Source organism: Narcine bancroftii, chromosome 7 (genome assembly GCF_036971445.1).
Source record: "Narcine bancroftii isolate sNarBan1 chromosome 7, sNarBan1.hap1, whole genome shotgun sequence".
In the NCBI taxonomy this organism is placed as follows: domain Eukaryota; kingdom Metazoa; phylum Chordata; class Chondrichthyes; order Torpediniformes; family Narcinidae; genus Narcine; species Narcine bancroftii.
The window spans coordinates 153838336-153862505 of NC_091475.1; the positions used below are offsets into that span (position 1 = coordinate 153838336).

General features: G+C 38.8%; 1 protein-coding gene across 5 annotated transcripts in view; it reads left to right on the forward strand.

The window, feature by feature from the left end:
• grm5b (glutamate receptor, metabotropic 5b) overlaps nucleotides 1-24170 on the forward strand; it is a 266837-nt gene that overhangs the window by 42018 nt on the left and 200649 nt on the right. For 2 of the 5 annotated variants that reach the window (XM_069890880.1, XM_069890881.1), the window contains one exon: nucleotides 20568-20622. The exons of the other annotated variants lie outside the window; for them this stretch is intronic. In XM_069890880.1, coding sequence (XP_069746981.1) covers nucleotides 20568-20622 — 55 coding nt within the window. The remainder of the gene's footprint in view (nucleotides 1-20567; nucleotides 20623-24170) is intronic. 5 annotated transcript variants of the gene reach the window in all.

A 24170-nucleotide genomic window follows, 5' to 3' on the forward strand; every position in this document is an offset into this window, starting at 1 on the left:
CGTCCGCGAAGCCAAGCCAAAGAAGAAGAATGGCAGCAGAGAGAATAGAAGGGAAGCTGTCCTATGTGGTGTGGATCCTTGCTGATTTCTGCTGTACTGTGATGACAGTGTTCCATGTAGATGTTCTCGATTGTGGAGAGAGTTTTGCCTGTGATGTGCTGGGCTGTGTCAACTATTTTTGCAGGTCTTTCAGCTCAGAGGTATTGGTGCTGCCATACCAGGCCATGATGCAGCCAGTCAGAACACTGAACACTACACAACTATAGACATTTGCCAAGGTTTCCGATGACATACCGAATCTCCACAAACTCCTGAGGAAGTAGAAGTGCTGACGTACTTTCTTCATGATGGGTCAAGGAAAGTTTCTCCCACGAATTTAAATTGAGGTCTGTTAGGAAGTCATGAAATGAGTTGCAGAAGGGGTCTCTGAGGCCTAGGTCTCAAAATTGGGAATGAGTTTTCTTGGGGGCGCTTGTATTGAAGGCAGAGCTGTAGTCTGTGAACAATGGTTGAACATACATGTTCATGACATCCATGTTCTAAGGCTGGTTGGAGAGCTAGGGAGATTGCATTGACTGTGGATTTGTTTGGTCAATAGGCAAATTGAAGTGAGTCAAGGTGGGCTGGGAGGCTGGATTTGATGGGAACAATGACTAGCATCTCAAAATGCTTCATGTTGGTGAACGCCAGTGTGAGTGCTGCTATGAGAATATTTTTCTTCTTTTTCTTTGGCTTGGCTTCGCGGACGAAGATTTATGGAGGGGGGTAAAAGTCCACGTCAGCTGCAGGCTCGTTTGTGGCTGAAAAGTCTGATGCGTGACAGGTAGACACGGTTGCAGCGGCTGCCGGGGAAAATTGGTTGTTTGGAGTTGGGTGTTGGGTTTTTCCTCCTTTGCCTTTTGTCAGTGAGGTGGGCTCTGCGGTCTTCTTCAAAGGAGGTTGCTGCCCGCCAAACTGTGAGGCGCCAAGATGCACGGATTGAGGCGATATCAGCCCACTGGTGGTGGTCAATGTGGCAGGCACCAAGAGATTTCTTTAGGCAGTCCTTGTACCTTTTCTTTGGTGCACCTCTGTCACGGTGGCCAGTGGAGAGCTCGCCATATAACACGATCTTAATTCTGCAGGAAAATCCACAGACTGTACAACAAGCTTTAATTAGCTTAAACTTGTACACCACGTGTCTAGTTCTCCGAAGGGGCTGGCTCGAGTCTGTATACAGGCTGGTGATTGACACCTGGCAGGTGGGGCCATCCTCCTGGGTTGCCTACCTGCAGGTACAGTGGTTTCCCCCTGTAGTAGGCTGATAGGAGTGTGCCCAATGTAGTGGTTGTATCACCACAGCCAGAGTCACTGTTCATTAGTCACTGTGGGTTGTTATTGTGTTTTTTTTTTCAGTACGAATATGATGGTAGTTTTCTTGATACAGGAGGGAACTGTGATGTTTTTGGGGGAGATGCAAGATGTCTGAGAATTATGTGCATGCCAGGATTCTATCTGTACCAGCTGCTGTCCACAGGTTCATCCACTGGATTGATGCACCGACTACAGCAGCAGTGACCGTGGGTGCACAGTGCTTGTGATAATTGATGTGGATGTCACCTTCCCACTGACGCCCTGTTCAAAATGAGCATAGAACATATTTAACTCATTGTGGAGTGTTTCGCTGTTGCCTGCTGTGCAGCTCAGCTTTGATTTGTGCTCTGTGATAGTATGCATGTCCTGCCATAGTGGGACAACTTGGGATTTGAGCTTGGTACTACTATTCTGATGGTCTTGAACAGATAATAGAACATTACAGCACAGTACTCGCCCTTCAGTCCATGATGTTGTGCTGTCCTATATATACTTAAATATAAATATAAATACCTATATTTTTTTTTTAAATCCTACCCCTGATGACTCCCCTAAACCTTCCTCTCTTCACCTTGTACAGATGTTCTCTGGCATTTGCTACTTTTGACCTGGGAAAAAGATCCTGGCTCGCAACCTTATCTATGCCTCGTAATCTTGTAGACCTCTATTATGTCACCTCTCATCCTTTATGCTCTGAGAGAAAAGCTCTAGCTCTGCTAACCTTGCCTCATAAGACATATTTTCCAATCCAGGCAACATCCTTGTAAATCTCACACATCCTTCCTCTAATGTGGTGCCTAGAACAGAAAGCAATATTCTAAGTGTGGTCTCACCAGAGATTTATAGAGCTGCAACATGACCTCTCAACTCTTGAACTCAATCCACAACTAATAAAGTTAACATATCATGTGCCTTCTCAACTATCCTTCAACTTGCGCATCAACCTTGAGAGAATTATGGATCTGGATCCCAAGATTCCTCTGTTCTGCCAGATTTTTATGAATCCTACCATTACACGTGTACTCTGCTTTCAAATTTAACATGCCAAAATGCGTCATCTCACACTTAACCAGATTGAACTCCATCTGCCTCTTTTCCACCCAATTTTGCATCCTGTCTATATTCTTTTGTAACTTATGGCAACCTTCAGCATTATCTACAACTCCTCCCATCTTCGTATCATCCACAAACTTACTGACTATCCGTCTACAGCTTTGTCCAAGTTATTTATAAACATCACAAAGAGCAGGGGTCCCAAAACAGATCTCTGCAGAATTCCACTTGCCACTGATTTCCAGGCAGAATAATTTCCGTCCACTACTACTCTCTACTTTCTACAGGCAAGCCAATACTGAATCCACCCAGCCAAGGTTCCATGGATCCCATGCTTCATGATTTTCTGAACAAGTACGCCCATGGCAGACCTTGCCAAATGCCTTAATTAAATTTGTATACACCACATCTACTGCCCTACCTTCATAAATTCTTTTTGGTACTTACTTCATGAGCCTAATTGAGTTTTTTTAAAGTATGACTTTCCCCTCACAAAACCATGCTGACTATCCTTGAGAAGACTACGTCTCTAAATGCTTATAAATCCTGTCCTTAAGAATCCTCTCCAATAGTTTTCCCACCACTGATGTAAGACCCACTTGTCCATAATCCCCAGGATTCTCCATATTACCTTTTTCATACAAGGGGTCCATATTTACCATTCTCCAATCTTCCTACACCCACCCTGTGGCCAAGAAGGATACAAGGAACATTGCCAGACCCCCAGCTATCTCTTCCCTACCTAGATCCAGGAAATTCAGTGTTATAATTCTGAAATGCACAGTGAGATGAGAATAATTTTGATCAGCGTTCGATTGCTGGACATCCAGAGTTCATGACTTGAACACTACTTGATGGATGCCACAATTTTTTAGAGATGCAAATGTGCCATTGGGGACAATGGCTGAGTCAAAGGATGGCTTGTTGAGTGAGAAGAGAGAGCCATCAATTGTTGCCCAAGGGAGATGTTGAAGACCTTGAGTAGAGATGCAGGGAGCTCAAGAAATGGTGGCCAGATTCTCCACCGGGGGCCTTGGGAATTGGTGAGTTGGAATTATGTACCAACTAGAGGATCAGTGACAGGGAGGTCAGGCGGGAAACTGATTGCAGGTGGTGGGTATGCTGCAAACTAGATATGAATAACATATGAGATAAAAGGTAGAAGATGTAATCTCAGTGAGGTCCCTGTCTGGTACTGGAGTATGAAAATGATGGATCCTGGGATACTGTGGTCCAATGTTTCCTGCATTGTTTCAAAAAGTATGTTACACAAGGAATAAGATGACTTGTAATGGCATAAGAACTATGCTCCTATGGAGCAGAAGTAGGCAATCAGGCCTGTCGAGTCTACTGATTGGCCGTGGACTCCACTTACCTGATCATTCTTGATAACCTCTAATTCTCTTATTATTCAAAAAAAATTATCTATCATAATACATTTAATGAGGCAGCCTCTACTGCTTCATCAAACAGAGAATTCTGCAGATTCACTTCCCTCTAGAACACACATGTCAAACTCAGGCCCGCGGGCCAAATTTGGCCCGTGATATAATTATATTTGTCCTGCAAGATCATATCAAATATGTATTAGAGCTGGCCCGCTGGCTGTTGCGCCAGTATAGCGCATGCACAGCTAATGCTACAAATCCCAGAATGCTTTGCAAATGCGTTGGCGCCCCCCCCCCCGTCAGCCCGCTAATTGCCCCCATCTCCTCTCTTTACTTTCATTAGCATCTGCGACCTGTCGCCCAACTCACGTGTAATAAACCCCTTACGAAAAATGGCCAAACGAAAGACAGAAAACAGGACCTTTCAGGACAGGTGGGAGGCAAACTCTGACCCCAGAGTTTGATGAACTTGCATCTAAGAAGAGATGCCAAGTATCTGGTTTAGACCCAGGTGCATCAGAGTAAATCACAGTGTAGCAAGCTAAGCTTGGATTAATATTTTCTTTGGTTAACTTTGGACTGTTCATAGTTGAAAGATTGGATTTTCATTGAAGCAAGTTGTTATCTTTTTGACTTGTTGGCTTGTGAAAAAAAATACATTTAAAAGGAGCTTAAAGGCTATTTGTTAATGCTTCTTCTGGAAAGAGTTTAACCAAAACTATTATTAAACATTTATTTTAATAAGAAAAAGTTTAACATTACATATGTTGAAAGAAGAGAAAACATGCAGATGTTGTTGAAAATTTTCAATAAATATTTAATTTGGCCCACGACTTAGTCCAAGTTTTTAATTTTGGTCCTCTGTGAATTTGAGTTTGACACCCCTGCTTTAGAAGAAGCAGTTCCTCCTCAACTCTTTGTTATACTTGCTTCCCCATATCTTGAGGCCAAGTCCTCTTGTTCTGGTCTCACCCACAAGTGTAAACAACCTCCCTATTTCTGTCAGCAATGGAAACTGCATCACTCACACAAGCATGACACTCACTAGGAACCAATGAATTTTGTGACTCATGTTCATGACAATAAATTTTGATTTGGATTGAAATTTCTAATGTGCAATGAAAGGTCTCATTATTATCTTTTAACTCCAGTGCATTCTCTGGGAAATTCGTAGACCAATTTATAAAGTGACAAAATATCCTGGGAATGTCATTATTCCATTTCATTCCAATACATACATTTTCAATTACATAGAATAAAAAGGAACAGAAACAAAGCAATCTCATTTTTTGTGCCAGACTCGAAACATTTTTAGTTAGCTAGTAAAGGTGTAGCGGTTGAGAATCTTAAATTCAAGCCAGATTTCAGAACAAAATGAGGAAATGATTAGGAACGCATACATTGACCAATTGAGTCATGATGAAGCTGCTGTAAGATCAAGTTCAAGTTTATTTATCATCCGATTGTACAACCTGACAAATAGTATTCTCCAGTCCTCGGTATAAAACATGCAAACACATAACCAGATATAACACACATACAGACAAGCTATACAAAATCTCAGAGGGTTAGCGAGAGCAGTTAATTTACACTGTGGAAACAAGCTGTTTCTCATTCTGGTGGTTCTGGCTCTGTATCTCTTTCCTGACGAAAGTAGATGAAAGATGCAGAATGCGGGGTGGGAGTGGTCCTCAAGAATTTTTGCGCACCCTCTTCAGACAACAATTCTGGTAGATCACATTGATTGCGGGGGGGAGGGGGGGCAGGGAGACTTCAGAGATCCTCTCTGCCACTCTTACGGCCCTTTTTATTGCCCTCCAACACAATTCTCCACAGCAGTGGATCCCAACCTTTTTCTTTCCACTCACATACCACTTTAAGTATTCCCTATGCCATAGGTGCTCTGTGATTAGTAATGGATTGCTTAAGGTGGTATGTGAGTGGAAAGAAAAAGGTTGGGAACCACTGCTCTACAGCAACAGAATGACACTGTGATGAAGCCAGCCAGGACACTCTCAAAAGAGCTCCTGTAGAAAGGTGACATGATGGTGGCCAATAGCCTTGTTCATTTCAATCTTCTTAGGAAGTGCAGTCACTTTTGCACCTTCCTGACAAGTGAGGAGACATGTGTCCAGGTTAGGTTACTTGTTAAGTGGACTCCAAGGAACTTGGTTCTCTCTACTCTCTCCACTACAGAGTTATTAATGTGTAGCAGAAGATGACCATTCCTGGTCCTCCTGAAGTCCATGATTATCTCCTTCATCTTGTCCAAGTTGAGACTTGGGTTGTTATTCTCACACTAACACAAAATTTTCCACCTCTTCTCTATAGTGCAACTTATTATTGCTGCTGATGAGGCCAACTATTGTTGTGTCATCTGCCAACTTGATAACCCTGTTATTACAATCATGGGCCAGTAGCTTGAACATGAGCAGGCAGAGCACATGACCCTAAGGTGCACCTGTGCTCAGGGAGATGGTGCTCAATGTTCTGTTTTCAACTCAGACAGACTGTAGACTTTCCGTTAGGAAGTCCAGAATCTAGTTACAGAAAGGGGTTTTGAGACCTAACAAGGACATCTTCTCCACCAGCATCTGGGGAATGATTGTATTAAGTGCTGAGGTGAAGTTGATGAACAGCAGCCTGGCCTTTGAGGCATCGTTCTCTAGGTGGAGTGGATGGACAAGGCTGTAGCATCCTAAATTGAAAGGTTTCTTCTATAGGTGAATTAAAATGGGTCCAGCATCTGTGGGACATACAAGAAGAAAAAAATTATGGAAGGTATAGATGGAGAGAATATGAGAGTGGAAAAATACACATTAGCTGAGTGGCAATTTACAAAGACAAATTAGATGTAAATAGATGTTTCTGAAAATTAAGGGAAATGTAGTTAACTAAATCAAGCTTAGTTTGAGGAAGAGCTCAAGAAATGAAGATAGCTAATAGAGATCTAAAGAAAAGCTCATAGAAAAGAGCATGGTAAGCAATTATGGAATGAAAAAGCTGTTCAGTTGTTTGAAAAAGCTAATGAATTGTGAAAGCCTATGTTAGGCCATTGACGGATGGTTCAGAATTGGCAAGCTCAGTGCCACTGGCTATGGCAGGAATATCAAATGAGTTCCATACAATGGCCTTTATTCAATTATATGGCCCTGGGAATAAATTTCTGGGCAGTTATTCTTCATTTGGAAATAGGTAGTGTTAAATATTTAGGAAGGTAAATGCTCAATATAGATACATATTTCAGGAGAAAACGATGAAGTAATATGTATGAGATTTGGGCATTCTGGCCCCAAAGCTCCCCTAAAAGTATATGAGCAATGTTGGAGTGTGAAAACACAATGCCAGAGAAGCTCAGTAGGTCAAACAGCGTACGTACTTTATACAGCAAAGATAAAAATACATCACCAATGTTTCATGAGCCTTTCATCAAGGAAGGGAGGATATCCACACTGGTCAGTTGCTGGGTTACAGCCAATGGACAATTTATCTTATGCAAGTCTTGTGAAAGCTCACTACGTCCAATCAGCTTGTCCTCCCTTGGTACACGATATTGAAGTTATGGAAAGTTGCTAATATAAAACATTTGATTATACAGGTTAACCTTCAATGGGATATAAAAACCAGGTCTAGATGCTTCCCAAGAGTTTTTTTTTTGTTGTTCGTGTTATGTTAATATGTTTCTATGCATTGATATTCAAGATCAGATTGGGTAAGAAAAAAAGAGAGAAATTACATGAAATGGAAATATAGGTAAATATGATTCAGACTCTATATTCTTGGTTGATTTTTGGGCAGTTGTGCTGTCCTTTTAGCTTCTTTCATGTATAAATTTTTCAGTAAATTTAAAATAGAGCACTCAATGCATGCAGTTAAAACATAAAACTTCTGGAAGAACTCAGCGTCCATTAAATCGTTAAATCGTTATCTAACTTAATCTTAACCGAAACATTAAATCTAAAATTGGATTGAATTGACAATTGACACTTTCTTCATAATATATCAAGGATAATATTGAAAACAAGAATTCCCCCAGTAAGGGGGAAAGTAAACAATAAAACTTGAGACATAAAAATACTTTATTTTAAAATAAAGTTATAAACAAATTTATAACTTATAAATTATAAATAAGTTATAAATAAAATTTCCTTATAAAAATTATCTTCTGTGATATAATCAATGTTAACAATTTTAAATTAAACTCACGTTTATCTAATATAAATCAAATAAAAAGAAAAAAAAAGTAATTAAACCCTTCCCTCTAAACAAGGTTAACCTATTTAAATAATATACATATGAATCAAATGATGACATCCAGAAACCAGACAGCGTGTCTTAGAACATCCAAACACCCTAATTCTTGAAACTGTGATAGTAATCCATGAATGGGCCCCACATCTTATGAAAATTAAACTTCACATTTTTAACATTTCTGATTTTTTTAAATATAAACTTAGGAAAGACATAATATAATGTAACCATTAAATATCTAATCTGGGATTATTAATATAAACTTTGCATGCCCTGCTGCAAGGAAAGACTTTACCAGCAACTGCTTATGAAGTGAAGAAAATTAAGTAGAGTTGAAATAGGATCTCCACTCTATCAATTATCTAATGCAGGTGCAACAAGAAATATTTGGGGCAATCTTCAGTTAGTAACTTACACTGGGCTTTATAAGGGGCTGAACATACGGCCAGTGATGTTAGGAAGGGATGTTACAGTGAGATCCTGCATTCCCAGTTAGTCAAATTCATAACGATCATGGAAGCTGGTGTTCTCATTAGATGAGGTATGTTGGCCACCAAAATTATTTGGGCAGGAATTGAAAATTGGAGAGGATAGCTGAGGACACAGCAGTAGGAAGTTGTTAGTGCAGAGGGGTGGAAGTTGGAGTTGGTTGGTAGGCCAAAGAAAAGTCCAGGGCCTGCAAAATCAGTAGATGTTTATAATTTTTTTTTAAAAATATTGTGATATCAGGCAATGTTGTGTAAAATAGGTACGTTTCCCATAAACCTGGAAAAAGCTAACAGGGATGAGAGGTGGGGGTAGTTCCATGATAATTACAGATATTAGATTCCAATGTAATGTTAGCATCTTTCCCGTTTCAGGCCATTAAAAGAATGAAAATAATTCTCATCAATTTTGAAATCATAATACAACAAAAAAAAGTATTTTCCAACACATAATCCACAGTCAGAAATTATATGAAACAGAAAAATAAGGCCATAACTAAGGCCTTAAATTAAATTAAATTATAAATGGTGGGAGATGGAAAGCAACAAGCTCAGGATTTTAATAGAATCTCAGGTTCAAATAATAGATGTGAACCACTCTTCATTCTTGCTCATAGAGTAAGTTTAATTTCTCAAATAGAATATAATGCTATAATCACTGCATGCATACACTTGTGCTGGAGGCACAAGAAATGTTTCATACTGATGATGTTTCCACATCTTAGAAATAAACCTTTTAATAACATTACACATGTTTGAAGCAGCAAAATAAATATAAGTTGAATGAAAGCCAAGTATATTCCCAAAAGAAGAAATATTTGTGGGAAAACTGTGGCTACTAAGATAAGTCAAAGCTAAAATAAAAGCAATAATGTAAAGGCATACAAGGAAGCAAAAATAAGTGGGAAGGTCAAGGACTCGGAAGCTTTTAAAAGCTTAAAGAAGGCAACTAAGAAGGGAAAAGATGAACTTTGAAAGGAAGCTAGAAATAATATCAAAAATAATACTAAAAACTTTGATGTATAAAGTTTTTTTAAAAAAAAGGTGAGAATAGACATAGAAACAATAAAAATGATGCTGGATAAATTGTAATAGGAGATGGGAGAGGGACTGAATGAGTACAGTATTTTGCATCAGTCTTCACCTTGGAAGATATTAACAATTTATCTGACTTTCAAGGCTGTCAGTGAAGAGAGGTGAGTGCAGTCACAATCACCAGAGAGAGGTTGCTTTAGAAACTGAATGGTTTAAGGTTAGTTAAGACTCCCAGACCAGATGGAATGCACCCTTAGGTTCTGAAAAAAAATAGCAATTAAGATTGTAAAGGCATTAGTAATGATCTTCCAAGAATCAGTGATTCTGGGACAGTTCTTGAGGGCTGGAAAAAGGTCATTCTGCTGTTTGAAAATAGGAGGCAGCAGAAAGGAAGTTGTCGATCCGTTGGCTTAACATCAGTAGTTTGGAAATTATTGGAGTCCATTGTAAACGTTGAGGTTGAGGAGTACCTGGAGGTGCATGACAAAACAGGCCAAAGTCATTGTGGTTTCCTTCAGGAAAAATCTTACCTGACAACCATAACTATATAACCATATAACCATTTACGGAGCGGAAACAGGCCATGTTGGCCTTTCGAGTCCGCACCGGTTCACTGATTTTGTGCGCCCTCTTCAGGCAATGGTCCCGTTCTTCTTCTTCTTAACCAGGGTCTCAATATCTCTTGAAAACCAAGGTTCCATACACCTTCCGTACATCTTACCTGTAATTCTTTTTTCAAGCTTTGCCAATATTGTTGCCACAAAATAGTCTCTCTTCAAAACTCCAAGGTCTGAATATGGTACATCACGATGATTTTTAAAAGTAAGCAATCACTTCAGGCCTGCAACCATTAAGTATTGAGAAATCAGTGATATACCTTTTCAAACCCATCGGCTCCTCTGTAATATTTCCAAAGTGGCCATGCTATCTTTCTGGTCCACTCCAATGATTTCATACCTTTCCACCTTTCAACCACAGCAACCTCCAGGAAGCACCTCTTGCCTGCTTCCTTGTAGTTTGTTGACTCCTTGACCAGAAAATCCAAGTATTATGTCAATTAGGATAGTCACACCTTCCATTCAGTATTTATATTCGAGTAGGAAAACTAAATTGTATAGCTTCATCAGGCAAATCTTCTGACACCACAGCTTGGTAAATTTCTCTCATTCACTCAATTCGCTTTATTAAATTAAATAAAAACTTAGAGTCAGAACACTATATCTAATATGCACGTACTCCAAAATGACCTGATGGTTTCTGGCAAGACCTTTACCAGAATAATGCAGCAGCAATGCATGTGACAAATTTATATAAGCCTAATGATTTTTTTTTGTTGCTGAAATCACAAGCCGTGTAGACAGAGGAGATGAATCTTGTATATTTAGAATTTCAAAAGGCTTTTGACAAGGTGCTGCACATGAGGCTGCTTTTCAAGATGAGAGTCCATGGAATTACAGGAAAGATATTAGCATGGGCAGAGCATTGAATATTGAGGAAACAGAGTGGGAATAAAGGGATCCTATTCTGGTTGGCTACCAGTTATCAGTGGGGTTTCACTGGGTTCGGTGATGGGGCCACTTCTTTATCATTGTATGTTAATGATTTGGATTGCAGAATAAATGGCTTTGTGGGTAAGTTTGCAGCAGATGATACAAAAATATGTGGGGGGGGTGCAGGTAGTGATGAGTAAATGGAGAGGCTGCAGAGAGACTTGGATAGATTAGGAGAATGGGCAAAAAGTGGCCAATGAAATGTAATGTTTGAAAGTGCATGGTCATGCACGTTGTACAAGGTATAAAAGGGTATTATTTGGATGGGAAAAAATTTAAAATTTGAAGGTGTAAAGGGTTTTGGCAGTCCAGTTTGAGTCAGTGGTGAAGAAAGCAAATGCAATCCTGGCTTTCATCTCTAAAGGATATAAAAACAGAAATGTGATGTTGAGGCTTTACAAAACACCCATGAGGCCTCATTTGGAGTATAGGGTACAGATTTGGGCTCTTTATTTAAGAAAGGATGTGCTGGCATAGGAGAAGCTCGGAGAAGATTTACAAGAATGGTTCTGTAATCAAGGGATTAGCATATGAGGAACATTTGACAGCTCTTGGCTGTACTCCTTGGAGTTCAGAAGAATGAGGGAGGGACCTCATGGAAGCATGTTGATTGTTGAAAGATCTGGACAGAGTAGTTGTGGAAAAGTTGTTCCCCATGGTTGGCGAGTTGAAAATAAGAGAGACAACTTCAGGATTGAAGAGCGCCCATTTGTACCAGCGATGTGGAGGAATTTCTTTAGCCAAAACCTCTGGAATTTGCTACCCTGGGTGGCTGTGGAGACCAAGTTATTATGTGTATTTAAGGCAGGGGTGGATAAGAATTGAAATAGTCAGAGTATCAAAGGTTATGGGGAATAGGCAAGAGAGTGGGGCTGAGTGGGAGAATAGATCAGCTAATTTTGGAATGGCAGACCAAACTTGATGGGTGGAATGGCCTGCTTATGCTCCTATATTTTATGGTCTTATGGAAGCTGTGATGTTTTACATGCTTCAGTGTTTTAATTACATTAAAACTAAAACCATAATAGATACATTAAATGAGCCGTATATTACCAGATTAATGGCTTTCACCCTCAAGCTATCATGAAACAAGTCCAGTCAAATCTTAAAATGTGCGCAGCTGAAATTGAGTTCAACAAAACAGCCTGCAGCGATAGACACTAAAAAATGAAATAAATAGCTGCGATAAGGCTGCGACTGTGGCCCAGCTTTTTTGGCACATTAATGAATGATGAACTATGGACCTATGCACCAAATAGGAACCTCAAAGAACAGTTTTTAAGTATGGAGTTGAATGTCAGTATTTACTGGCATTCAGAATGGAAGTTGAAGAGTGATTGTGATTGATACATTTACTAAAGTAGGGATGAGGCTTTTCAACATGGTTATCCAAACATAAGATGACCTATTAACACATATACTCTTTTCTAAAAAGCAATGGATTTTCCAATTTATTCAAAATAGCCCATTTCTGACCATCAAATATTCCTCTTGCATTCTCTCCCTATCAGCCATATTTTATCAAACACATTCCCGTCATTAAACTCGCAGTAAACAGGATGAAATAGTCTGCCTCTTTTTCTTCAGGCTGCTCCAGTTTATTTGGTCAATGAAATTAACTTGTCATTGGTGGCTCTTGGCATTCTCGACTCCAATCCACCACAATGACCTCCAGTGGACCTCTACCTCACATTCTACAAGTTGAGATAGAAATATTTTAGTGAATGAAGAAGGCAAACTTGGATGAAGTTGTTCCAAACATAAATGTCTCTATGGCTGGGACTTTGTGCATCTATTATTTTCAGTACAACTCACATGAATAATATTAATTTGTCTTGAATATAACTAAACATCTAACAGCATCATAAGTAAGATTGATGTGCTATGAAACCTCTGCTGAAGATCATCAGTATATGGAAGTATCAAGATAATAATTTTATAAATTTTAGAATAGTCAGTTTTGATTCTATTAAGATTGCATTGAAAACAATATATGAAAATGTGATTGCATTGCCCACATTGCCCATTGCTCCAGAGAAATGCCCTAGTTCGTTCAACCTTTATTCATAAGGCATGTCCTCCAATACAGGCAGCATCTTATTAATTTCATCTCCATCATAGCTTTCACATTCCTCCTATAAAGAAATGATCAGAACTGAACACAATACTCAAATGTGGTCTAACCTGAGTTTTATAGAACTGCAACATTACTACTTGGCACTTAATTTAATCTTCAAATAATGAAGGATAGCACACCACACCATTTCTTATCCACCCTATCAACTTGGGAGAGCAATGAGGGTCAATGAACTTAGACCCCCAAGATCCTTCTGTTCCTCCAAACTTGAGAATCCTGCTATTAACCAGGTATTCTGACTTCTCATTCGATATTGCAGAGTGTATCGCTCACTTCATACTTTTCCTGATTGAAATCCATCTGCCCAAATCTAGATCTTGTCTTTATCCCTTTGTAATCTATGACAATCTTCTACATTATCCACAACACTTCCAAGCTTTGTGTCAGTTACAAGCTTACTACCAATCCCTCTTCTTCCTTGTTCAAGACATTTATAAAAAATCTCAGAGCAGGAATCGCAGAACAGATCCCTACAGAACACAACTAGTCACTGACCTCCAGGCAGAATATGCTTCATCTACTTCCACAGGCAAGCCAATTCTAAATCCACATAGCTGAGATTTCATGGATCCCATGCCTCGTGACTTTTGGATGAGGCTGCCATGGGGAATCTTGTGAAACACATTACTAATATTCATATACACCATATCCACTGCCATACTTTCATCAATTCCTTTTGTAAGCTCCTTGAAAAATGCATTTTGGCTCATGAGATATGACCTGCCCCTCAAAAAGCCATGCTGACTCTTCCTGATAACACTGTTTTTCTAAATGCTCATAAATCCTTAAGTCTCCTCTCCAATAGTTTGCTCACTAATGATGTAAGATTTATTGGTCTATAATTCCAGGATTATCCCTATTACCTTTCTTGAACAAGAGAACTAATTTGCTATCCTTCAATCCTTTGGTATTGTTCCTCTGACTAGGAATAATGCATCATCAATGCCTCATTGATCTCTTGAAATCTGGGGTATATGATCTGGTTACAAAGGTTTATCTGTCTGAATATTTTTCAGACTTCTGACTATGTATTTCTTATTTTCAATATGCTGCAACATATTAGTCTGTTTTATGTTGGCCTCACTTTCATCAAGGTCCCTCTTCCTGATGAACACTGAAGCAAAGTTATTTTTGAGTCTATCCAAAATCTGCCAACTTCTCTTCTCCTCAGCAGCCTAGAGTCTAATTGATGGGGGAATATTCCCAACACAGTGAATGCTCCCTCACTGTTTCTGGAAAGACAACACTGGTCACTGAAGAATTTTCTTTCTGAATACTTTTAGGTGTATTTTATGGATTTGACCACAAAAGTCGTTAACATATTCCCATCACATACAGTTTTGGAGATGTAACTTATTTTTGTGATTTCTTGTCATATTTTAAGTCTACATACAAAACTATGAAGCTCAACATATTGTTAATTTTCTGCATTTGCACTTTTGGCCGTCTTCCCTATTGATCTTAATGTAGTTAATGATGAACATGGTGAAAGATTTCACCAGGACATTGTGACTCAGGGCAACTGAAATCCATCCATGCTGGCCAGCTATTGTTGGACACTAACACGAATGGCATGAGATGCTGAGTACAAATAAAAATCAGCGGCAAAATATTTTTGGGTCCATTGAAGTAACACAATGTGTCAGCATCATTATGTGAATAAACATGCTAAATTAAATAAAAGTTAATTTAAGGTGTCTCCAAATTCTCCCCCCCCCCCCCCCCCCCCCCCCCCCCCCGCTGGGCAAACCTTTTGGGGAGAAAAGATATTGTTGTCCAGTGTAATCTAACTTGCCTTCTTCCTGTAGTGCCCCCTTCCCCATGCATTCCCACTGCAGAAGGTGAATTTTGCTTCACACCATATAACATCAAGAAACACAGCAAGACATTTTGGACCAAACAACATTCCAGGTGTAATCAATTAAATGTTTAAATTAAATTAAACTTCTAAATTTAGATTTGCAGCATGATAACAGGCCATTTTGGCCCATGAGCCAGTGTTGCCCAATTTACAGCCAATTAACCTCCAACCACATACGTTTCAAATGATGGATGGAAACTGGAGCCCCCATGAAAAACCCATGCAGATATGGGGAGAAGGTATAAACTCCTTAGCGCAGGAGTAGAACTGGTGCTGTAAAGGTGACACACTAACCACTACGCCAACTCTACCACCCAATGCTGCAGAACAAGCCCTGCCTCTAGTACAGTTAGAACTCCAGCAATATCTAACGTGCTTGAAAATCCACATCGATTTATTACAAAAAAGGTCTTGTCAATACTATATTTATGTTTGTGGGACTTCACAGGGGCCAAATTAGGACCACACTATCTATAAAGCACTTTTAGTTACCTGCCTAAGATACCATGGAAATGTTTTTTTTTGCAACAGTGACAGTGATCTCAGAACTTACTGCTTTAAGGGAATTGCTCCCTGAAATATATATATTAATGCAGTCAATAATAATTCCAATAACATTTGAAACACAGTCTGAACATTCTACTTGGAATTTGGGTTTGGGAAAGCTGGAAAATTAAACTGGCACATTGTTACATTTACTGTCACAGTCTGTATGCCAGCTGCCATCTTCGTTCATGTTCTTCATGGATGCAGCTTGGCAGCCTTTCACCAAACTGTCAGATGGCCAGACTGCAGGAATCATTCAGTCGACCTTAGAACAGCTTCATCCTCATACACCTCTCAGCTCTGAGGCTGGTTCTCCACAGGTTCTCATGAAAACATTCCCCCATCACTTGATTCCAAACCTCATATGACTTTTGGCAATAACTAGGTACTGGATGTTGAAAGCTTCTTGCTTTCCACAACTAGATTTTCTTGTAAATAACTATTTCTAATTAATTTTATTCACCCACCATTAATTAATTAATTTGCTTAATGATGAATCAATAAAACAATTGAATTAAAATTAAATTAAATTAATTTTATTGACCATGCACTAAAGGATGAAAAAGTATTGTATCTTATCAGCTTTCTCTTTCTGTTACATTATATACTCAGATTGTGTTTATATGATATTTAAATTTATTTTTGTGAATAGTGTGAATTTCATCAGAATCTTCCAATATGGAATATTGTTAATTTCTTTACTCAAATTTCATAAATAAGTTCATTGCTTTGGAACTCTTCGTAAATAGACCACAGGTGAGAAAAGTTTTTTTTGAGTTTAACTCAAGGATGTATACCATAGTTCTGAACCTGTGCACTTCTTTTCTAAAAAAAAATTAACAATATTCTCATTCATCTTAAAAAGGTGCACACACATCACATACATTTTGAGAAACCTTAATGAAGCAAATGATTATTTTTACTTGTTGTTAGTTTTTGATTTTGTTCCCTTTTTTTCTTGAAATTGCCTTTTTTTTCACATGGACTCTTGTTCCACTAACACAGGTAAATATGTTACGAGCCCAGAAGACCCAAAAACTCAGCAACAATAGATATTCATCAAGACAAATGGTTACTTAAACAAAAGTTTATTTTAATTATCTTTAAACATGAAAACAGAATTACACTTCAACTTATCACTATTAACTTATTTTACCTAACTTAACCCCCTTTTAATTCTCAGCGCACATGTATGTAATGTATGTGTAAGTTCAGAAAATTCTTTGGTTCACAGACCAATCTCACTTCTCATTCCTCCAAGTTCACTGGTTGCAGGCAATTCTTATACTGTGCACAGAATTTAACATGTATAAAATTCACCAGGCTTTAGTGCTCAAAATGTAAATGGTTACTGCTCAGCAAGGTTCTTGTTGTTTTTCAGAGTGAGATGTGTGTTATTCCAGGACATCCACAACTGAGGTATTTCCATCAGTTACCTCAGTGTCTTGCTGACGAAACTTGCCCCATCAAGGTTCTCCAGATGATAACCTCTTTCATTCAGGTCACCGCAGAGTTCCTTTTTGTTTCTCTTATTCCAAGTGACAGCCAGTCCTCTCCTCTTGCATGAACCACAATGGCTTCAACCAGGCTGTCTTCCAAAAACTTACCAGCTTGTCTTGTTTCAGTCCCAGCAACCTCTTGCTGGTTGTAACACTGTGAAGTTCTCTCCTCTCTCTCTCTCTCTCTCTCTCTCTCTTTCTCTCAGACTGAGAGAAAGCCTGTTTGACTCTCTCTGCTTGCAAAACCACATGACCCTCTTACAACAGCAAAACTCTCCTCCAGACAATAGCGGCTCCAGTCTGCTCTTTCATCTGTTGCCTTGATAAACAATAATCCATTAGTGACATCTCTGGGGCATTCTTCAAAGCTCTTGCAAAAAGGTGTAAGAAGCCACTATGTCTCCAGTATTTCAAATAAGATCTATTTTAAAGTGTTTGCATGTGACCTACTTTAACAAACCTTCCCCAATTTATCTCCCAAAAACATTTCTATATACTCTGTCATAAGTATCCCTCAGATGTGAATGGTTATTCTGCTTGACTGAACCAAGTTAGTGAATGTTAGTTGGTTATTTGGGAATGAAGGCTATCATCATGGGTCACTTCTGTCCTCATTTGGCTTCAAGATCTTTGTACTTTCCAGCAGCATCTGTTGGACAATGATCAGGACTGGAAATCCTTTTTTTTTTTTTTACAGCTTTTCAGGACAAAATCTATCAGGCATATTGAAGAATTCAAACAAAATGAAAGTGATGAGCAAACAAGGTATCAGTAAGGAATTAAATACAGTTAAAAAAAAAACCCTGGTATCTGACACCTATGGTGATTGTTGGCTGCTGGATAAGTGAATTTGCCAGTTACTTGAGATTGTGTGTTGCTTCGACTGGCAAACTGACCACTGGGGCCGCTAATTTAAAACTTTTGTATATTTTAACCTTTTTGTTTTCTGTCATATTTTTGCCTGTTGCTTGAAGCTTCCGGTTGCTTGAATTCCACATAACGGAGATGTTACGGTATGTAACTTCTTCATCAGTACCATATTCCTGTGCAGTTGCCTGTAGAGCAATTTACTGAATTGTAAGATTAAGGTTATGTAATATTAAATAATCACCTTACTATTAAAACATTTTTGTCTCAGATAAAAACCAATTTATCTGAATATTGAGTACAGCTGAAAGTAACTTCTTTTACTACTTGCCACATAATGTATTATCTGCAAATGACAATAGTATTACTCTCGCGCAAAGTGCTGCAAGGACTCAGCTGGTCAGGCAGCACCTGTGGAAAGCAATAAATAGTCAATATTTTGGACCAGAGGCTCTTCTTCGGGAATCCTGATGAAGGGCTTTCAGGCAGAAACATGAGCAGTCTATTACTTTTAACTGATGCTGCCTGACCTGAGTTCCTCCAGCATTTTCTGTGTTTCTCCAGTTTTACAGCATCTGCAGATGCCCTCCAATATCAGTGCTCTGTTTCCTTCATAACTATTCAGAGCCACTGGATCCAAACTGTGACATTCCCTTCAGCCTTTGAGATGAAGATCCTGTCAGAAATTATTGCTATATTGTTGTAGAATGGAAGCAATGGGTACTTGGGAGACAAGTGGTTCATCTTGTGTTCTGATTCAGACAGTTCAGCATAGATGGGAGGATTCTGATCAAATTGACCAGATGATTGCTTCATTTACATATATTTGGATAACTCGAGTTTAATTCCGTAAACGTGAGCATGCACTCTCACAGGAAAGAAAAACGAGTAGAAGCAGGAATAATTGTTTTTGAACAAATCACAAAAATAGAAAAATCTGCTTCTACACAAATAAAAGATGAGGATAGAGAGCAATAGGAATGGAAAGCTCATAATGCAGAGTCAAGTTTACACTCGTGGAAATCTTTATTGGAGGTAGTGACTGCAAGAATTCAATTAAACTTTTGATTTCTTATTCTCAATTATTTTGAAAATAATGATAGAAAATCAAGTTAAATTGGTACAATGACAGATTGAAACAAAGCATCATCTCATAATTCTTCTCTGTGCATATAGTGCCATGTGTCAGAATAATACATTTGAGTCAGGATTAATGAAGCCCCTCATTTCAATCATTAATCAATTCTGTCAGGTAATAACGGACTTGTGTCATATTCCTAAAGCCTTGCTGTTGAATGAGACCATTTTTCCAGCTTTTGAATATATTGCAGCTTTAGATGTTACATTGATTTGAATTTTTTTTTAGCAGATCAAAAATGATTGTATAGTTGTGATAATTAATTTAAAATTTTAACAATATTTTATGGATGTGGTTGTCAAATCTATGGCTGAATGATCGAATCCATGATTCCTGGTGCGTTCAGGCTGTATTCACTCTGAGGAATCATCCTCATAGTTTTTAAAGTGAACTGCTTCATTGACTATCCAGATTTGGAGCATTTCCACTTTTTGTAACCTCAGGCAGGAATAAACAACATAGACAATGTTAATTGTCAAGATAAAATTAAGAATTCCAGTGATATTTGTCAAATCATAACCATATAACCATTTACGGAGCGGAAACAGGCCATGTTGGCCTTTCGAGTCCGCACCAGTTCACTGATTTTGTGCGCCCTCTTCAGGCATTGGTGATTTTAAGTGTAGTGTATCTGAGAATTTTAACATCTATCCATAGGTACTCTGTACTTTGGATGTGAAATCTCATATTAAAATATTCAAAAACATTGGATGTAAGTAAATTGAACATTTGTGCAAAAGGTGACGTAAATCCTCAAAAATATAAAGACTTATCTCTAGTACTATGTTAATATCTATATCAGCAGCAGAAGATGAGATTGGAAGAGATGAATATATGATAATAAATGCTGAAGATTTGTTGTTTGTGTTATTATACAAGATGTCCATAGGTTCATAAAGTAATTCAGTAACATCAAAATAAAATATGAAATAAGGCTCTGAATAACATTATTATAAATAATATAGTTAAAACCCCTTGTATCCGGAATCTACGAGGACTGGTAGATGCTGGATAACTGAATTTTCTGGTTGCTTGAGACTGCTTGATCCGCGAATGAAGAACTAATGGAGAACTTCTGTATTTTTGCTGGTTGCTTGAGGTTGTTGGTTTTTTGAATTCCATGTAACAGGGTTTTCACTGAAATAATTTTCTACCATTATTTTGAAATCCACCATATTTTTGATGGAACATATTCCATGGAGAATCAATAAAAACCCATTTATTCTTGCAATAAAATATAATTCTGTTTAATGCTCAAATTCCTTCAACTGTGACATAAAAGGAATTTTCAGAAAAGAATCTAATAGTTCATAACTAGACCGGCAAGGTGTGGATCATCAAAGGGAACAGAATTGAATTTCATTATAATCACTTTGATCAATATATTCCTTACTCTATCATTAGACATAGACCGTATGACAACCTTGGATTCAGTGAAGAATGTGGAGGAGCATAAAAGGTGAAGTATGAGGTGCAAAAAATATGGCAGAAACATGGTATTCCAAATGAGAACTGCACATTACCGACAGAGATAAATGATCCATAACCAATGGATCTGGAAAAAGCTGAGTGTCTCCTCCTATCTATTCATGAATGATTGTGGGGAAAAAAACTGATATTATCAGGTAGCTTAAGGTGTATCGTCATGTTCCATGCTAGGAGAGTGACTTATCTAAATCATTTGTAAAGGTCTTCAGCCAGTAGTGGAAATGCCCTTCTTCCTGAAACTTAAGATGATCCAGAATAGTTTATTACTGGGATCTACTCAACAAGCTTAAATATTAATTGGTTAATTATGTATACAAAAAGCTTGTCATATCTAATCCAATCAATTACTGCACTAATTTAATTTTCTCATTTGTTAATAATGCAATGAGAAAGATGTATTAGTGATCACAAGATGAAGGCCACTAGACCCATCAGATGCAACAAGTGATGATAACTCTTCAATTTGAGTCCTTCTCTGCTAAATTTGAATTGTACCAATGCCAATCACTTAGCTTTAGTTTCAACAAAGATTAATGAAAAAAATGAATTACAGAGCGAGAATTACAGCGTTTTATATCAAGACAGCAGATGAGGCACCAATGCTCCTGGCAGAACTGAAGCCAAACAAAATGGAATAAATTCATGCATATTCCACCAGTTAAGTTATATATTTTACAAGGTTGTGTTAGGAAGCAAATGACCTTAACCACACTTTTCAGAAGATCTTTTGCAGGCTTAGACTGATGGAACAAATTAAAATTCACGCCACATAATTCTCATGAACTATATTCTCCAGCAGCAGGAAGTCCAATCTATTTCTGTTGACTTTGTGACAATGTTCTTGTCAATTTCTCCACTATCACCAGGCTGGAGCTATCATTGATCATAGACTTGTCCAGCATTGCAGCAATGTAGCTGCAAGAACAGGTTAGAAATTAGTTTCTGCAATGAGTGGCTCACCTCCCAATTCCCCATTGACTTTCTACAATCAATGAGGAAATATCACGTAGATAATTTACTCTTCTCTTGCCTAGGTAAACAACATTCCAACAATGATCAACAAACAATGCCAAGACAAAGGAACCTATTTGATTGATATATTATCTTTAAAAACTTACAAATTTCAGCTAGAAGAAAATAGAGGAGTGCACAGCAATTAAGGAAAGGCAATGAATGATAGCCATACACCAATGGCCATATTCCATAAAGGAATAAACACTAAATTAGCATTTGTATGTTTTTCATTTAATTGGAGATTGCTTCTGCCAATAATAGTTTTTTTTTACTATTTATCTTGCTGAACAAGATAAATGGTCCCATTTCAAAGTTTTGAGTCAACTCAAAATGGCATCATGAACACTGCAGAGCACAAAAGTCCTGGAGAAACTCAACAGATTATGTAGCACCCATATAAACCACAAGGTAATCAATGTTTCAGAACTACAAATAGAAGAGAAGTGGGTGAGTGCTGAATTAATGGCAGTAGAGGGAAAGCCACATTTTCTGAAGGATGACATTTCTGATGGCCTGGAATGGAAAGCCTCATCATGAGAGCAGATTTGATGGAGACTGGTGAAAAATAGAGAAAGGAATAGAATCCTTACAGGAGATAGGATGGGACAAGGTGTGGTCAAACTAATTGTGGGAGTCGGTGTATTTCTAGAAAATGTCTGCAGATAGTCATGAAATGGAGACAGATCAAGAAAAGGGAGCTCTGAAAGATGGATCAAGTGAATCTGAGGTCAGGGTAGCAGTTGGCAGCAAAATTGTTAAGTTGACGACCTCATCATGGATGCAGGAGGCAGCACCAATGTAGTTGTCAATTTAATAGGGAAATAGTTGAGGAGTCTTGCCTGTCTAGGCTTATAGCATGGATTTCTCCACACATCCAATAAAAATACAAGCATAGTTAGGATCCATGCAAGTACCCATAGCTACATTTTTGAGTTGGATAAAGTGGGTTGAATCAAAAGAGGTTAGTGAGGGTGAGTACAAGTTCTACCAAGCAGAGGAGGGTGGAAGTGGAAGGTAACTGGTTAGGTCTGTTCACCTTGAGGACTTCTTTATGGGAAATGGAAATGTTCAGAGACTGGACAACCATGGTGAAGGTTAGATGGTCCGGCCCAGGGACTGAAAGTTGTCAAAGTAATGGAGAGCATGTGAGGTATCCCAAATGTCAGTGGGAAGTGGCTGGACCAGGGAGACAAAATGGAATTGAGCTACGATTAATCCGGTTCAATGGGGCTAGACAACACGGAAACAATAGGTCTACCTGTAAAACTGGGTTTGCGGATCTTTGGAGGGAGAACTGGGTAGTGCAGGGTTGAGAAACAATGATGTTAGATGGTGTGGAAGGAAGCTTCCTGGAAATGATGTGGTCAATGATGATGCAGGAGATGGTGGCCTAATATTTCATAGTGGGATTGCTCAAAGGGTAAATAGGAGGAGGTATCAGTGCTGTCGTCTGCCCTCAGCAATGTAGAGGTCAGTGCGCCAGACTACAACAGCACCACCCATGTCTGTGGCTTTGATAATGAGGTTCGGATTGATGTGGAGAGAATGGAGGAAGTGTGTTCCGAAGGTGTGAGATTGGAATAGGAGGTGGAGTAATGTCTTGAAGGTAGTTGGAAATGAAAAGATCCAAAGTGGATAGAATGCCAGAATGAACTATCCAAAAAGATGATGAAGGCTTAAGCGGGAGAAGGAGTCCTCATCAGGAGATGAAGAATTTTGGTTAATGTGGGCATGAAGACAGAGATGGCAGCAGAGTGGGCATAGAACTTCTGATATGGGAAAAGGGGAATGAAGGTGAGGCTTATTCAGATGTCAGTGTTCCATCCCAGAGAGGGAAAGGACAGAGGGGATAATGAGTATCTGGCAGGGATTTGAATGGGGTTCAGCGCAATGGAGGGTTGAAGGGATTGGAAGAGGAAAGTGGAGGCTTGAGGGGTCAGAAGGGTAAGGGAGGGGTCAGGTGAAGGAGTGAGAGAATGTTATATGATGAACAAGTTCAACGTGTTTGAAGATCAATGTGTCTAGACACAGACTGATTATAAACAAAAATATTTGCCCATGAGGGAAATTCACCACAGAGAATCACAATCACTCATACAGAGAACATACAACAATCGCATTGAACGCAACTTAACAGCAGTAACTAGATATAAAGTAGAGGAAGACACAGCAACAGGACCTGCCACCCCTTGAACCGATGCAGATACAGCGCTAAAATTAGATGAGCATGATAGAATGATATTCATAAGTGAGCTGGTCAGTGGGCCCAGTCCAGGTGATTTACAGAGTCAGTGGTGACAAGTGTGGTCTTTTGAAAACTCCAATGGATTGATTGACAGATGTGGTGGCTTCCAATCAGGTTCCTGCGGATAGGTCACATGATCTTCCACACGACAGAGGATCAAGGGTTGGGGATGAGCTTAAGGGTGTGGAAAAAAGGGGGCAGAGGAATAGAGGAAGGATTAGGGGTAGAAGTGAGGGGTTAAGATAGACAATGATGGTGGA